Source organism: Benincasa hispida, chromosome 8 (assembly GCF_027475165.1).
Source record: "Benincasa hispida cultivar pf3 chromosome 8, pf3_genome.v1.1, whole genome shotgun sequence".
NCBI classification, from domain to species: domain Eukaryota; kingdom Viridiplantae; phylum Streptophyta; class Magnoliopsida; order Cucurbitales; family Cucurbitaceae; genus Benincasa; species Benincasa hispida.
Genome location: NC_143485.1, coordinates 49,686,276 through 49,703,475, shown reverse-complemented (window position 1 = coordinate 49,703,475; position 17,200 = coordinate 49,686,276). Strand labels below are relative to the sequence as shown.

The 17,200-nt window shown below is 33.6% G+C and overlaps 1 protein-coding gene and 1 long non-coding RNA gene across 2 annotated transcripts; one reads left to right on the top strand and one right to left on the bottom strand.

Annotated features, from left to right (window-relative positions):
• Nucleotides 1-2,278: 2,278 nt before the first annotated feature.
• Nucleotides 2,279-4,944, bottom strand: LOC120083872 (uncharacterized). Its single transcript, XR_005483563.2, has 3 exons — nucleotides 4,493-4,944; nucleotides 3,868-3,934; nucleotides 2,279-2,835 (listed from the first exon to the last, which is right to left on the bottom strand). It is a non-coding gene; the product is annotated as an uncharacterized LOC120083872 (long non-coding RNA).
• Nucleotides 4,945-7,769: 2,825 nt separating this feature from the next.
• On the top strand, nucleotides 7,770-13,479 carry LOC150034652 (quinolinate synthase, chloroplastic-like). Its single transcript, XM_090316535.1, has 7 exons — nucleotides 7,770-8,994; nucleotides 9,488-9,772; nucleotides 10,132-10,350; nucleotides 10,488-10,667; nucleotides 10,913-11,425; nucleotides 12,767-12,928; nucleotides 13,008-13,479. Exons 1-7 carry the CDS (start codon nucleotides 8,260-8,262, stop codon nucleotides 13,056-13,058), a joined length of 2,145 nt encoding a protein of 714 aa, XP_090172661.1. The 5' UTR covers nucleotides 7,770-8,259; the 3' UTR covers nucleotides 13,059-13,479.
• The last annotated feature ends 3,721 nt before the right edge of the window (nucleotides 13,480-17,200 follow it).

The window sequence follows — 17,200 nt, the reverse complement described above, 5'->3', positions numbered from 1 at the left end:
TGTGGCAAAAGGTTATACCCAGAGAGAGAGTGTGGACTATGAAAAAACTTTCTCTCCTGTTGTCATGCTTAAGTCAATTAGAATACTCTTATTCATTGCCACCTTTTATGACTATGAAATTTGGCAGATGGATGTCAAGACAGCCTTTCTAAATGGCAATCTTGAGAAGAGTATCTATATGGCTCAACCAGAGTGGTTTATTGAACAGGTCAAGAATAAAAGGTTTGTAAGCTTAAAAAATCCATTTATGGGTTGAAACAAGCTTCTAGATCTTGGAATATAAGATTTGATACTGTGATCAAATCTTATGGCTTTGAACAGAATGTTGACAAGCCTTGTGTTTACAAGAAGATCTTTAATTCTACTATAGTGTTCTTAGTTTTATATGTTAACGATATTCTACTCATTAGGAATAAAGTAGGTTACCTAACTGACATCAAGAAATGGCTAGCAACGTAGTTCCAAATGAAATATTTAGGAAATGCGCAGTATGTTCTCGAGATTCAGATTATTCGAAACCGCAAGAACAAAACAATAGCCATGTCTCAAGCAACTTATATAGACAAAATGTTGTCTAGGTATAAGATGCAGAATTCCAAAAGAGGTTGTTACCTTATAGATATGGAACTCATTTGTCAAATGATCAATGTCTTAAGACACCTCAAGAGATTGAGGATATGAGACGCATTCCCTATGCTTCCGCAGTAGGGAGCCTGATGTATGCAATGTTATGTACTAGACTTGACATATGCTACGCAGTAGGGAAAATCAGTAGGTATCAATCCAATCCTAGATATGATCATTGGACTACCGTTAAAAATATTCTCAAGTATCTTAGGAGAACAAGGAACTACATGCTCGTGTATGGTACTAAGAATTTGATCCTTACTGGATACACTGACTCTGATTTTCAAACCGATAAAGATACAAGAAAATCTACATCGAGATCAATGTTCATTCTGAATGGAGGAGCAATAGTGCGGAGAAGTGTGAAGCAAAACTGTATTGCGGACTCCACAATGGAAGCTAAATACGTAGGTACTTGTGAAGCAGCAAAGGAAGCAATATGGTTGAGGAAATTCTTGATAGATTTGGAAGTCGTTCCAAATATGCATCTGCCTATCACCCTATATTGTGATAATAGTGGTGTAGTTGCAAATTCAAGAGAACCAAAAAGCCACAAGCGCAGCAAGCATATTGAGCGTAAATACCATCTGATCCGAGAGATTATACATCGTGGAGATGTTGTATTAATCCAGATATCTTCTGAGCAAAACATTGCTGATCCTTTTACAAAGGCCCTCACGGCTAAAGTATTTGAAGGTCACCTACAGAGTCTAGGTCTACGAAGTTTGTAAACTAGGATAAGTGGGAGAACTTTTGGGTATATGCCCTAGTTTATTGTATTCATATGTTTATTGTACTCATATGTATCTCAATTAAATTTAACATTGTGATACTCCACTAGGAGTTTTAGTCCAAGTGGGAGTTTGTTGGATTTTGTGTCCTAAAACTCGTAGTTTGTAAATTAATAAACATATTCCATTTTGTTTTTCGATAAAGTTGTTATTGAAATTGTAATCTTGAATCCAATAAACAAAGGTCCTGAGGCTATTTAATGTAGTTTGAACTTTATGTAGTGACATAAATGTGGATCAAGTTCAAATATATAGCCAAAATGGTCTATAGTATATGAATAAGGTTGGGCGTCTTATTCTAGGGGACACTATAGATGCGGCCCACTTTATAGTTAATACAAACGATGTGATCCTGAATCGTTCATATAGAGATATGTAAGTGGGGGCATCCTATGCAATGAGTTTGCATAAGACTGAACCATGAAATAGTCACTTTTTATGTTCTAAATGTCATTTTATGTATAAAACTAACTATTTCGTTAATTGATGACCTAGGTAACTTAATCCACATTTATGTCACTACATAAATTTCAAACTACATTAAATAGCCTCAGGACCTTTGTTTATTGGATTCAAGATTACAATTTCAATAACAACTCTATCAAAAAACAAACAGAATATGTTTATTAATTTACAAACTACGAGTTTCAGGACACAAAATCAACAACTACAAGTCAGAAAGCCATATCTTGTAGCATGATTTATTTAGAAAGATTGTATTAAGGCATACATGAGTTTAGCCAGAAAAAGTCTAGACCCTAAACATGCAATCCTAATACTTGCAACTTAATCGATCAATGATACATAGGCTAGAATGATTTTACAAACAAGAATTTCAATAAATTAATTTGTTAGAAGAATTTATCAAAACTCCATTAAGATTAAACAAGTCCAACCAAAGAATTCACAAGATTGTAGTTAAATTAATTAAGAAACCTTCAAGAAATTAAACACGGGGTTCTTGCTCAAAGAAACTAGATAGAGATTACCTCTCAATTCATGGACGAATCTGAGAACACATTTGTTCCATTGATTATAACCCAAAATAAAAATCAAAACTAACTTAAAGATACCGAAAATTGAAGGGAATGAACGAAGGAACGAGTTTTACTTCGACCTCCATCAATTTAGCCTCCCAGATTTGGCATATTTTGACCTAAAGACGAAGGGAAGTATTTATAGGAAAGATCGCATCGCCGCAATGCTAACGCTGACGTTACGCAAATTTGGAGCATTACAATGCTACACATTCTACCTTAGAGTGTCAGGGTAGAGCGTTGCAACGTTGTGACAGTGCAGTGATAATTTCGTAATTTTCACTGTTTTCAAGCCTGACTACTCAAATCACCTCCAAATTGCTTCAAATTAGCCCCATTTATCTTCGATTTCTTGGTTCTACCTCCTCGGTGCATGATACCTACAAAATAAGATAATAAACACATAAAATCCATTAACAAGCTTAAATTAAGCTAAGAATAACTCTTTTTTTAGAGGTAACAAGAACTTTGGGGAAAATATGGTTGATTTTCTAAAAAAGACACATCCATACTCATAAACAGTTTTTTTTTGTCAAAGGATCAAAATATTTATAACCTTTTTTATTTAAAGAGTAACCCACAAAAATGTATTTAACAACCCTATGATCAAGTTAGGATCGGAATTGATCTGGTATGTGAACATACGTAAAACTTTGTGGGGTAATTCATAATACATGTGGGATGTTAGAAATTCTTTTTTAAGGCAGTCGATGGGAATCTTAAAATTCAAGATCTTACTAGGCATTCTATTTATTAGGTAAGTAGCTGTAAGAATTGCTTCCCTCCATAGATATTTTGGAACTTGCATAGCAAACATTATAGCAAATGACACTTCAAGCAAATGTCTATTTTTTCTTTCAGCCATCCCATTTTGTTAGGGAGTATCCCGACATGTAGACTGATAAATGATATATTTGTATTTCAAAAATTCATTAAAGAACTTATTAAATTACGCAGTTCCATTATCAAAGTGTAAAATGCAGATTTTTGTTTGAAATTGAGTTTCAATCATATTCTAAAAATGTCTAAAAATGTCTTTCACCTCATATTTTTATTACATTAAGTAAACCCAAGATAAGAGAGCATGATCATCAATAAAAGTAACAAATCATCGTTTTCCACTATAAGTCATAATTTTAGAAGGACCCCAAACATCGGTATGAACCAAATAAAAAGGTTTTAAAGCTTTGTAGGGTTTTGGAAAATATATGGACCGATGGTTTTTTGCGAAAATGCAACTTTCATAATCCAGAGATAAACCGTCAATTCCCTTAAATAAATATTGAAATAAATATTTCCAGATAAGGAAAACTGGGATGCCCTAGTTTATGATGCTAGGGTATAATTTATTCTTTAATAAAAAGAGAACTGATACTATTAAAGACCTTGAGTTATTTTATTACTAAAAGAACCTTCATCAATGTAGTAGAAACCATCCAGCATCCTAACACTCCCAATCATCCTTCTTGAATGTTGATCCTGAAAAATACAATGAGATTCAAGGAATGTAATATGACAATTAGAATTTTTGGAAAGTTTAGAAACGGATAAAAGATTACAGGCTAATTTTGGAACTTGTAAGGCAGACTGAAGAGAAATATTTTCAGTCAATTTAATAGTTCATTTTCTTGTAACAGAAGAAAAACTACCGTTAGAAATTCTAATTTTCTTATTGTAATATAATGGAGAGTACAAATTAAATGCAAACAAAGAACTAGTCATGTGATCTAAAGCTCCACAATCAATAATCCACGAAAATGAGTTATTACATGAGAATGTCTTGGAATTTGTGCGAGGCAAAGAAATACATGAATTATTAGATGAAAATTTGGTGGTTGATAGTGGTAGGATTTTATGAATTTGCTCTCGTAACATAGTAAAATATTTAGCAAATAGTTGAAATCCACCCAAAAAAGAAAGAGTTTTTAAACCAAATCCAAAAGAAGTAACCCAAACCAGGAGTGAACTAAACCAAATGAACCAGATTTTAAATAAACCAGTAGACTAAGCCAGACCAAATGCTGAAGCAAACCAGACCAATTGTTGGAAGAGGAACAGACTAGTGCACTGGGCGGTGGCTGGCACGACTTCAAATCTGGCGGCTAGGCATTAACGGCGGCGCGAGTTCCAGCAACAGTAGCTGGCACCGGCTGTTTGAAGAAGAAAACCTAAACGTTACGTGAAGGCGACAGCTGCTTGAAGAAGAAAACCTAGGGGAGAAGGTCTGCAATTTTTTTAAGATCGTCGATGGGCGACGATTGAGGCGAGCGTCAATCGAAACCCACGAACGAACATGACTGCTAGCTAGCCGGCGTCTGACCCACGACCCGAACAGTTGAGGACGACTGTACCTGGGACGAATTGCAGAACGTTTCGAGGCCGGCGACGGACGCGAATAGCAGCGAAGTGATTGCACGCACTCCTCTCAGAGCTGGCGGCTAGGGGTTCTCACGAAAAAGATGGAAAGTTTCTTTCCTTTTTTTTATTTTCTTTAGGTTTGTAAAAAAAAGGTTTTTAAGACTTCCTGGTTGTCTCTGATACTGTGTAGAAATTAGAGAAATAGGAATATTAATCTCCTTTTTCTCTTATTCAATATGTGCATATTAGGTCTTCTTATACAGGAGAAAGACCTTTTACAAATATGGAAAGAATAAAGACAATAAAAGAAAACATATTCATATACAAATATAGAAATTCCAACAGATCAAATATCAAATAAGCTATTAGAGTTTATAGAGCCAAATAGATATTCAATCTAAAATAAATGTATGATTCTGTAAAGGGAAATTTAAGGAGGTACCAATGAGGACATGTTGGAACTCCATGTTTATTGAAGGTTAAATTATAAAAAAATACCATTGAACTTTATCATATGCTTCAAAAATATCTTTATATTTTTAAAAGTTGGATATTACCCTTGAACTTTCGTAAACGTTTCAAAAATATCCTTGAAGTAGAAATTCATCAGAATTTGGACAACAATTGAGATCTGAAACAGTGTAGTAGGTGACATAGAACGAAATTTTGGATCACTCCATCATTTTAGGTCATCCCACACAATTCTAATTCCTGATTTTTATTCGAAATTCTAAAGAATCTATACTCCAAGGGTAGTTTTGAAACGTTTATGAAAGTTTAGGGATAATATTATAATTTTTTTAAGTATATGAGTATTTTTCAAATAAAAAGAAAAGTTCAGAGGTATTTGTTATAATTTAACCTTTATTTAACACAAAGTGTTAGATGGTGAAAGTTTATCTGTGAACAAATATACACATACATCAAAAAATAAATAAATAAAAAATAAAGACATGACACATAGAGATGTCTACATAGCGGGGCAAGGACCGGGAAATCTTCCCCTTCCCCGTCCCCACCCGTTATTCCATTCCGCATCCCCACAAATTTATCTGCAAGGAATGGGGCGGGGATTCCACGAGGATTGTTTTCCCCCATGAAAAAATTCCGTGCCTTTATTTTTTTCGAACAAATTTTTTACTTCAATTGTGTATATATATATATATATATTACAATTCCTTAAACATTTTCAATACAGTTTTCATTTAAATAAAAAATATTATCAATTTTGTTAATAAAAACAATAATACACATGCAATTTGAAAATATATAATTAAAATGCTAAATTTTCTTAATTTATAAAAATCAAAATTCAACAATTAGAACATTATATCTTAAATATTATAATATCTAAAAAATTAAAGTAATGAGGTCTTAAACTTAAATAATTAAAACATCCATAATTATCCTAACAAAATCTATAGTATTAATATGTATACATATACATACACAAAAGTTTGGGCAGGGCGAGGCCAAGGATGAGGAATATAATCCTCATCCCTGGCCTCAAATTGTAAATGAAAAAAAAAGTTCCCACTTCCTCCCCTGTTCGGGATAAGTCCCGACGAGGTCTCAGTCCCACAAATTTTTTGGATATCTTTAATGAAATATTTGTATTTTTTTTTATATAATTGAAACCAACTCCATTATTCAAGACTATTTTTTATAATTTAACCTCAATTTTATGCAAATACAAATAGATGGATTAAAATTTTGAAATTTTTGAATATATATGAGTTGAACAAAAAATCGAAAATTGAAAGACTTGTTAGATTCCTATTAAAAATTATGAGATTTTTTAAGGATGACCCATCTCTTTGGCTACTTTTTATGCTCCTCCCTTAGATCATCAGACTCCTGTTTTTCTTTCTCCACTCCAATATTTGGAAGTAGAGCAAATTCTTATGTTCCTTTCCCATATCATTATATGCAAATACAAATAGATGGATTAAAATTTTGAAATTTTTCAGAGTTGAACAAAAAATCGAAAATTGAAAGACTTGTTAGATTCCTATTAAAAATTATGAGATTTTTTAAGGATGACCCATCTCTTTGGCTACTTTTTTTTTTGTCCTTTTTGCCTATGCTCCTCCCTTAGATCATCAGACTCCTGTTTTTCTTTCTCCACTCCAATATTTGGAAGTAGAGCAAATTCTTATGTTCCTTTCCCATATCATTATTGTGCTTGCAATAAACTATTAGAAGATGGTTAAAAGCATAGTGTGAGAGCGAGACAATGGGAACAGTGGCTTAAGCCATTAGGTGTAGGCATTTTTCAGAGATAGAATCTCAAAACCCAACCTTGGAAAAACTACATGCTTTCCCTTCATTTGTCTGTGCCCTGCGGATGGAATCCTTTTTATCCGAACCACTACTAGACTAGACTAGTCGTTGAGTTCTCGAAAACGGCGAGACCAAACATGACACTAACAACTACAACCGAAACACAACGGCTTCCATGGATGCATTTGTTGTTGATTCAATTGAATGCCAGTCGAATGATCAATCGGTGACCTAGAGCGTGAGCATGAATATTTATCGAAGTGAGTGATGACGGTCAAATGGTGGCTCCACATCAAGTAGGAGAGGGAGGGAAGAAGACAATGTGAGTACGAGGAGAAGAAGGAGCATGAGTGAGAGGGATGAAGAAAGTAGTGAACACAATCTAAATGGTACGTGATGTATGCAAAATAATAATAATAATAATATTCTTTTCTCAAAACTCATCATTAGACATTAAAGCAATGCATATTGCAAAAGGAAAAGAACAATAAATATGCACACATTTGAAAGTTTTAGCCCTACTAAATATAAGAGACCAAAAGACTTTGGTTCCCAAAGCCAATGGAAAAGTGAATGTCACGTGGCAGAAGCCAATTGAATGGTAGAGGGAGGCTAGTGGCAGTGGGCCATTGTTTTTCATTCACGAGAACAATTTGTTTCTACTTTTTCAGCCATCGGTTTCATTTTCCATTTTCATGGCGTCTTTTTCTCTTCACTATTAAGCTAAAGGCTTACCTTTTTCTCTCAACTGTGGAGCCTTTTTAATCCTAACGAACTGAAGATTACAGATTAAAAATCTGTTCTCATTTCTTCATCTCCATACATTTTTCACTTCATTACCTTCAAATTTGTCTTCCCCTTGCTCAACTACTTCAAATCTGAAGATTACCCATTAACATTGAAGCCATATTGGCTAACAAAACCAGTGGAGCAGCAGCCATTGTCATCATCTGCGAACTGCGATTTCGACCTTCCATTTAATTAATGGCCCTGCCCCCCTCTCTCTCTCTCTGCTTTTCGTGTCGGACTTTTCTTCTGCTTCCCTCGAGATTCGCGCTTTAATCCCCCAACCTATTAGTTGACCGCTTGCCCCTTTATTCCTCTCTTCAAACTTTTCTGCATTTTTCGTTGCGACCCTCTTTGTAGTTACTTCTCTTCTTGCCATGGAGTTCTCTGCGATCAAGGCAAGTAGAGCTACCCCTTCTTCTGTTGTATCTCTTTGCCGGAAACCTAATTTTAAGTGTGCCCATGTTAAGTTTCTCGCTCAAAAGACTCCCTTACCGTTCTTCGACACCCTTAGATATGTTCAGTCGCTTCAATCCAGTACCCGAAATCTCAATTCTTCTTTCTCATGCTCTGCTACGACTCTCTCTCCTTCGTCTACTACGGAGCTCGTCTCTTTTAAGCTACAGCGTCTTATTGAGGAGTTCGAGTCCATATCGGAGCCGGTCGATAGAATGAAGCGGTTGTTACGGTATGCGAGTCTTCTTCCTCCTTTAGATGCCACTGCGAGACTTGACTCGAATCGAGTCATGGGGTGTACGGCGCAGGTGTGGTTGGAGGTGCGAATGGATCAAGAGGGCAAGATGAGGTTTGCTGCGGATAGTGATTCGGAGATTTCTAAAGGGTTTTGTTCGTGTTTAGTTTCGGTGCTTGACGGTGCGATGCCTGAGGAAGTTCTGAGGTTGAAGACTGACGATTTGGCTGGTTTGAATGTGGGATTAACGGGTGGAGAGCGATCGAGAGTAAATACTTGGTATAATGTTTTGATTAGTATGCAAAAGAGAACGAAGGCTTTGATTGCGGAGCTTGAAGGGAAGTCGCCATTTGAGCCGTTTCCATCTCTGGTTGTGACTGCTGATGGAATTCATGCAAAAGGAAGTTATGCCGAAGCTCAGGTTACTGGACATTTAATATAAATTATGGATTATGGATTAATTAAACTTTAAATACTTCTTTATGTAATGGGGAATGGAAAGGGAAAAGGTCATTTAACTATAAAAAAAAAAAAAAAAAAAAAAAAAAAAAAACAAAGTTCAAGTATAAGAGTGCAAAATCTTTAAACAATATTCTTGGAGTTCAAAAAAATAAGAGCTTAGACTCCGTTCACTGTGCATTCCTATTTTGTGGAGATAGAAAACATATATTTAGCACATTAGAGCACGTGCACACCTTGAGAACGTGGATTAGACATGATTCACTATAGTGGGGTTTGTGTGTCATGACTTTTGGAGAAAGTTGGAATTTTGTTTGGTTTGATGATACTTGGTTTGTTATGGGTGGCAGAGTTGGATGTTAGAATATCAGTTTTTCATTGTCATTAGTTGGAATCTTATCATGTTTCTTGAAATTCGTTTATGGTAGCAATACATTTATTCAGTTTCTTTCCAGGCAAGATATTTGTTCCCAAATGATTCTACGGTGAAAGAGCTTGTCAAAGTGCTAGAGGAGAAAAAAATTGGTGTTGTTGCACATTTTTACATGGATCCTGAAGTCCAAGGGGTCTTAACTGCTGCCCAGAAGGAATGGCCCCATATTTATATATCTGATTCATTGGTAATGGCAGATATGGCTGTCAAGATGGCAAAAGATGGATGCCAATTTGTAACAGTACTTGGTGTAGATTTCATGTCAGAAAATGTGCGTGCAATTCTTGATCAAGCTGGCTTTGGGGAGGTGCATCTTCTTCCTCTCAAATTTCTTCTTAACTTTTCGTTGTTACCTTTAGATACTAGATGAACTGACAGTTAAAGTAATTCAGGCTGTAATTCATTTGAAAGCCTACTACCTGTTCCCGATATCTGAACCATCCCGTGCCTCATGTTCTACAAGATCCCTTTATATGAACTATTCAAGCTTTCATAATAGTCTTATATCATCTCTAATTCAAGAATTTTCTCCAAAAGAAGTTGCTTTTTAACCTTCCAGTGTATGGATGAAACTCGTTCACTTTACATCACAATACTTTTTTTATTCTGCTCGAAGTATTTAGTGGTGGAACAATTAAGGTACCAATAATGATTCCATATGTGCAGGTAGGTGTGTACAGGATGTCTGATGAACTGATCAGTTGTTCTTTGGCCGATGCTGCAGCTACTCCTTCTTATATGAATTATCTTGAAATGGCTTCAAAGGACTCTCCTTCCCTGCATGTTATCTACATAAATACATCATTGGAAACTAAAGCCTATGCTCATGAGCTTGTGCCAACAATTACCTGTACTTCTTCGAATGTCATGCCAACGATTTTGCAGGTAGAAAATATTCTCATTTTTATTCATTCTGATTCTTATTACTTATTAGTCTTTTAGCAGCAAGTAAAATCAACTTCAAAATACACTGGGAGTCTGCCTAACTGTTTAATGTTCATCCTTTCTTTGCTTTATTACAGGCTTTTGCTCAAGTACCAGAATTAAACGTTTGGTATGGACCTGATTCCTACATGGGTGCAAATATTGTAGAACTGTTGCAGCAGATGACCAAGATGACAGATGAAGAAATTGCAAAGATTCATCCAAAACATAATAGGGACTCAATTAGATCTTTGCTCCCTCGTCTGCACTATTATCAGGTTTTTTTTGAACTTGTACTTGCTCTCTTTACACCTTCCTCTTAACCATAGGCTTTGATTGAGCATGTATGTATAAATCTTGTACCTCTCAAGTGTTTTGCTAGATTATGATATCTTCACAGATTTTGGCACCTTTTTCTAATTCCTTTTATCCCAGATTGTGTTGATTGCCGCACCTTCACTGACCTATTTGACCTCTAGATTTATTATTGTTATTTGACATAATTGATGTCTTCTAATTTCAGGAAGGTACGTGCATTGTACATCATCTTTTCGGCCATGAAGTTGTGGAGAAGATAAATGAAATGTATTGTGATGCATTTCTTACTGCCCACTTTGAAGTCCCTGGAGAAATGTTTGCTTTAGCGATGGAAGCAAAAAGAAGAGGAATGGGAATTGTAGGTTCCACCCAAAATATATTAGATTTCATAAAACAAAGGGTGCAAGAAGCTTTAGACAGAAATGTAAATGAACATCTACAATTCGTATTGGGAACAGAATCTGGAATGATAACTTCAATTGTGGCAGCTGTTCGTAACTTATTAAGTTCTGCGAAATGCACTTCTGGAGGAGCAAAGATCAATGTGGAGATTGTCTTTCCCGTGTCATCAGATTCATTGACAAGAACATCATCAAGTTCATCTCCAGGCCAAAAATCAGTTGTACTTGGTGAGATCAATTTACCTGTAGTACCTGGAGTTTCCAGTGGGGAGGGATGTTCTCTTCACGGTGGATGTGCCTCTTGTCCATACATGAAGGTTAGTATTTATAGTTATTTTAGCAACTACTGAATCATTGTCTCATTCAATCTGGATAGCTTTGTGAAGGGGATATATATATTGCATGTTTCAATTTTAAATTGGGAATTCCTGACTAAAACCAGTTCGTTTTCCCTCAAACTGATTGAAGGGAGAAAACTTAGGCTAAATGATGCCCTTAGTTGATCTGTCAAATTTTTCTTTCATCAGTTGGTTGTCATCTTCTCATCCATGAGTGTGCTTATGCCATGGAAGCTTGCAAATTACAGGTTGATTCACTAATATAGTTGAGTTTGGTGCTGAGAATTTATTAGCATTTGGAGTGTACTTAGTATATTGCCTATGGGCTTCAGCATGTGGAATAGTTAAGAGTCCGTTAGAGTTAGAGAGAATTTGCCTATGAGGACTTGGTAGTATTATTATCATCGAGGCTTCGTATTGAGTTTGGCTCAGGGAAAGGCCTTTAAGCTTCTCGAATTATCTTGTTAACTTTGTTTCTTTTTGTATTTCTATGTTTTATTTAGCTTTTTGGTATACTTTGGTTGGCTGGAACCATGGTATCGAAACATCGTTTTTGAAATGGATCCAAATTTTAGATTATTGGAGGTTTGTAGGTATTGAATTTGGCATGATGATTTGACGAAAACAGAGTCATCAGACTCATTTCAGAAAAAAGCCTGAAATGACTGATGAGATGGGAAAAAAAATTGTAAGAATGCACATGGGTCCAACGCTAATGAGTCGGAAAAAGAGACAGGTTGGGATGCAAATGTACATGCTAGAGCAAGGAGGAGTTTGCAAATCAAGTTATGGAGGAACAAGGAATTGAATCTGGGGGAGTTTGCAAATTTCATTAGCTTTCGTACTCTCTTGCAACTAAGAGGCCACACGACTAACAATTGTTTCAAAAGGGAACTATTGATATGAAAATATATATCTTTTTCTTATTAGTAGAATTGGCAGAAGGCAAATCATGCATAAGTTGAGCTAATTTAATCTGATCAAACTTGTATACTCTGAGTAACATATTTTTTCTTCCGTTTACAAGAAGGAAATCTTACCTCTCTCTGAGTTTTTCTTTCTTGTTTTAAGTCTGTTTAAGCTCTTAGTTTGTTTTGACTTAACTTCATGATTATGTCCTTCGATTTAGTCTTTGTTTATGCTATGTTTTGTTGTATCTTTCATATCTCAGAGCATTAGTCTCTTTTTATTCCCTTAATCAAAAGTTATGCATCTTTTTTCTTTAAAAAAGAAAGAAATCTTACCTACAGCATAATCATTCTGAAATGAGACCTTGTCTCAAATTCTCATTCTTACATCGTCTCATTTGGGATTATCCAGATGAATTCCCTCAGCTCTCTTATGAAAGTTTGTCACGATCTACCTGATAACAAAAGTGCAATATCAGCTTATGAAGCCAAGAGATTCAAACTGCATACAGTAACTGGAAAATCAGTTGCAGATATCGGTTGCGAGCCGATTTTGCACATGAGAGATTTCCAGGTTTGTTTTTCCTCTATTCACTTGTATCATTGTCTGGGCTACTTGATATTGGATTCTCCTTCACTGGATCTTTTTTCAGGCTGCAAAACAGCTGCCAGAGAGACTTGTTCATCAGATAGTTAACCGGTAACAATGGGGGGACGGTTTTAGCAAGTCAATCCATGCTTTACATGAAGAGCAAACCATAATTTCTTCTCATCCACTGCCGTTGAGCCTGGAAAATATGCACTCTTTCTTCCAAGGATGATTCTCTCCTCTGAGCTAAGTTCTTCCCGTAATGGCAAAATTAACTTTAGTATAGAATATTTAAGGCTCGAGTGTTTATTTTCAATATTTTTTACCATATCATATTAGTGTTTGAAGTGGAATGAAATGAAATCCACTGTATAGCAATAACAACCATTTATACATCACCTCAAATAAATGTTTAATCGATACTATATCTAGTAGCTTAGATGATATAGTATACGATATATGATTTATCTAATTTTTTATATGGATCTGTAACAACTCTTGACTGTGTTATATTATAGTGCATCTTAGAACTCAAAGGACACATTTGTACAACCTAGTAGAGATCCGTTCAAGTAAGGTTGTATAGTGCATTATTTATTGATTTTCTTCTGGAGCTCTATCTACCTTGTTCATGGAGGGATATTATTTGTTCTCATGAGAAATTCTAGAGGAGAAAGGGCAAAATATATAATGGGGGAAACAAAAAAAAGAGAAACCTTTTTGATATAAGAGTTTTGAGTCTAGTTTCCATATGGTCCCTAAATTTGAAAATGTTATATTTTTAGTCCTCAAATGTTGAGTATGGATTCAATTTAATCCATGAGGTTCAAAATGTTACAATTTTACTTTTAAGATTTGAGTTTTGTTTCAATATGGTCCATAGGTTAATAGTACATGTTTGATGTCAAGTGAGCTAAGTTCATTTTGTCTATTAATATTTGTATTGTTGACACTTTTATCCATTTTAACATTTTAATCTCTCATGTTCTTGTATAATCCTTCTTTTTTTTTTTTTTTTTTTGGGATAAGTTATCGTATAATCGTTTAACGATATGTCTCTAAAGATAAGATACAAGTGACTTTTTAAATTTTATTTAGATTTTGAATCTTCATACCTACTTGACAAGGATTAAAATGTCGATATCGATATCAAGATTTCAATTTTACGGGTATATTGATAAAATATCAATATTGACGAATATTTCTGTAAGTAAAAAAAATTATGAACTTTATTTGGATTAATAATTAAATTGCTTTTCCTCCCAACTAAATTATAAATATTGTTAATAGCTAAAAGTATTTCTATTCATATTTGACCAAATTGACTTTTTTATATCTTACAAGCATTTATAAAAGATATTGTAGATATCATGTTAATTTTGAACTCAAACCATACAATATGGATATATTGATGTGATGACAAATATTTTCATCCCTTCTAACATAATATATCAAAAAGTCAAGAATATGATAAAAGATTATCAATTTAAGGATTAAGATAAAATGTTCAAATTTTGAGATTAAATAAAAGGACAAATATCTGATAAAAATGTATTGATCTTTTACCTTAAGCATGAGTAAGTTTTACGGAAAATTGTTGAAAATAACCGGAAAATTGTCGAAAATAACCTTTCAAGTTTTCACCTTTCAAAATGAACATCATTTTTGTAAATTGGTTAGAATAGTTTTTCTTAGTTCGGGTGAGATCAGTCAATTTAGTTATTAAAAAAAAAAAAGTTTTTGCAACTTATTTATTCTTTTCAAATATTATTTAACCTCCCTAAATTATGTTATTTCTTCAAATATTATTTAAACTCCCAAATATTGTATTAAATCTTATATAATTTCAATTTTTTTAGAAATTAATTAGAAATATTATATCAAATATTATTTAACTTTTCAAATCTTTAATCCAATTTTTGTTTTCATAATTATAATGGATTTGCAATTATATTTAATTTTCAAATGATGGGATTTGTGGTTTTAAATATTTGAGAAATATCAAATTTTGCAACAAAAAAAAAAACATTTAAGTACGGTATGAGAAATATATAGAATCTTGTTCTTAATCTATCCGAAAATTCACCGAAAAAGTCCAAAAACATAGAATTTCGGTGTTAATCTGTCTGAGATTAATACTGAGATTTAATATATTTTCCTTTTATTTTTGCAAAATTTAATATTTTTCAAAATTTAAAAAATCACTTAAGATCCATCTAGAAAAATAATTTGAATTTCTCAAAAAAAAAAATCAATTTGGATAATTGGTAAATTGAATTGGAAATTATAAATTGCGTTAAAGATTTGAAAAGTTATGTATATTCGGTAAAGATAACCGAATTGTAAGAAAATTTAAAAATATATTAAATTTGGTATAAAATTGGGGAACATTTTGAAAAGATTGGTACCAAGACCCAAAATAATTGATAAGCTAGAAAAAAATTAATTTTTATCTAAATCTCGTTAGTCGATCTCGTTTGAGATTGAGCGAGAAAAACTAGTTGAACGAATTTTCAAAAAGTGTGCTAGTTTTGAAAAGTAAAAACTTGAAGGGGCTATTTCTGATAATTTCCCAAATTTTACCCTCTGGTAGACTTTCATCGAAAATATTCACATGTATATTTAATTGAGTATATATGCATAACTAATACAAAACTAATGAAGTTTCAAAGATGTGAGAGTTTAGAGATTAAAGGTTAGGATCTAGGGTCTAAGGTTTAGGGTTTAGGATTGATCCTAAACCTTAGACCTTACACCCTAGACCTTAAAATTCTAAATCCTAAAACCCGATTAAGCTAGGAGGTTTAGGTAGCTTTGTTTAAGAAAACTATGTTTGAGTGCAGGTATTGAAAATCTGGGTCTAAGAAGCCTATGTTTAGAGTTCAGGTTTAAGTAGCTTGGAATGAAGTATATATAAATAAAATTTAGTTTGTGAAATATTTTCTTGTATTTAATCATTAGTTAGATTTTAGATTAGTTTAAATTTTTCATCTTATTATTTTAATATAGTTAAGTTTAAAATAAACTAAAAATTCAGAAGAATATTTTTTTACAAAAATTTGAAATAGAGATTTTGACTAAAATTATAATTGTATTTAATCTATTGTTTTAATAATTTGATATTTCAATTTTACTAGTTTTTGAAATAAAATTTCATAGACTTTTGTCACTTTAATTAATTTGAAAATGATCAATTTTTTTTTTTTATCAAAATTCGCTGACTTAAAATTGAAATAAACTAATATTTTAATATTAAATTCAATTATTGAAAAACTATATTTTTTTTCCTTATCAAATTACATTTGAGGAATAAAAAATCATAAATTTTAAGTTTTAGTTTTTATTCGATCGCTAAGTTGTTTTAAACATTTTAAATCTTTATGTTTAGAAAATGATTATAAGTTTCGAGCTAGTTAAATTGACTAACAAAAAAAAATTAAAATGTTATTAAATTAAATTAAAGCTTTCAAACATATATAGTTCTATACATATAACCTAAATAAATATAACTATACAATTGGAGTCTATTAGCGTGTTTGGAATGACTTATAAAAAAAATATCTTTTAAAAATTCATTTTTAACTAAACACTTTTGATAAAAACTCATTAAAATAAAAAAACATACATCATCGCAATTCTTTCTTAAAAGTGTTTTTATATACAAATTTGTCTAGTTTTTTATATACTAAGAGTATTTTTATTAATATTTTTCAAGGATGGTTGGTGGTGGTTGCCGGAGGTGGCCAACGGAGTTGGTGGGCGAAATTTTGCCAGTGTGGGGGGAAGGGATTTGCCAGAGGTTGATCAATGGTGACTTGAGGTTGGTTGACGACAATCACCAAGGCGGCTACTAAAGTTGGCCAGTGGTGGTCGCCAAGGTGGTGGTTGGAGTTGGCCAATGAAGGTCATAGGAGGTGGTGACTAGAGTTGGTCAGTGGCGGCCAGAGTTGGTTCGTGGTGATTGTCGGAGGTGGTGCCAAAGTTGGCCAGCGGCGGTCGCGGGAGGGTGGTAGCTGGAGTTGGCCGACGACGATCGTCAGAGGGAGGCAACCAGAGTTAACCGCAGTGGTCACCAAAATTGGTGTTCGGAGGTTAGTTGACATACTTCCAGATTAAATTAGAAGGAAGGAAAAAAAAATGAATGGAGTAACCCATAGGTTTGAATAGTAAACACTATTCCAACTCATAGGGAAAGTATGGGCTTCCTAAATCCATACCCCAAATAAGGGTTGGACTTAGGATGTCTTAACCTATCCA

Coding starts and splice junctions, on each gene's coding strand:
- LOC150034652 (XM_090316535.1), top strand. CDS start 8,260: ATGGAGTTCTCTGCGATCAAGGCAAGTAGAGCTACCCCTTCTTCTGTT. Junction 8,995..9,487: donor GAAGTTATGCCGAAGCTCAG/GTTACTGGACAT, acceptor GTTTCTTTCCAG/GCAAGATATTTGTTCCCAAA. Junction 12,929..13,007: donor TGCACATGAGAGATTTCCAG/GTTTGTTTTTCC, acceptor ATCTTTTTTCAG/GCTGCAAAACAGCTGCCAGA.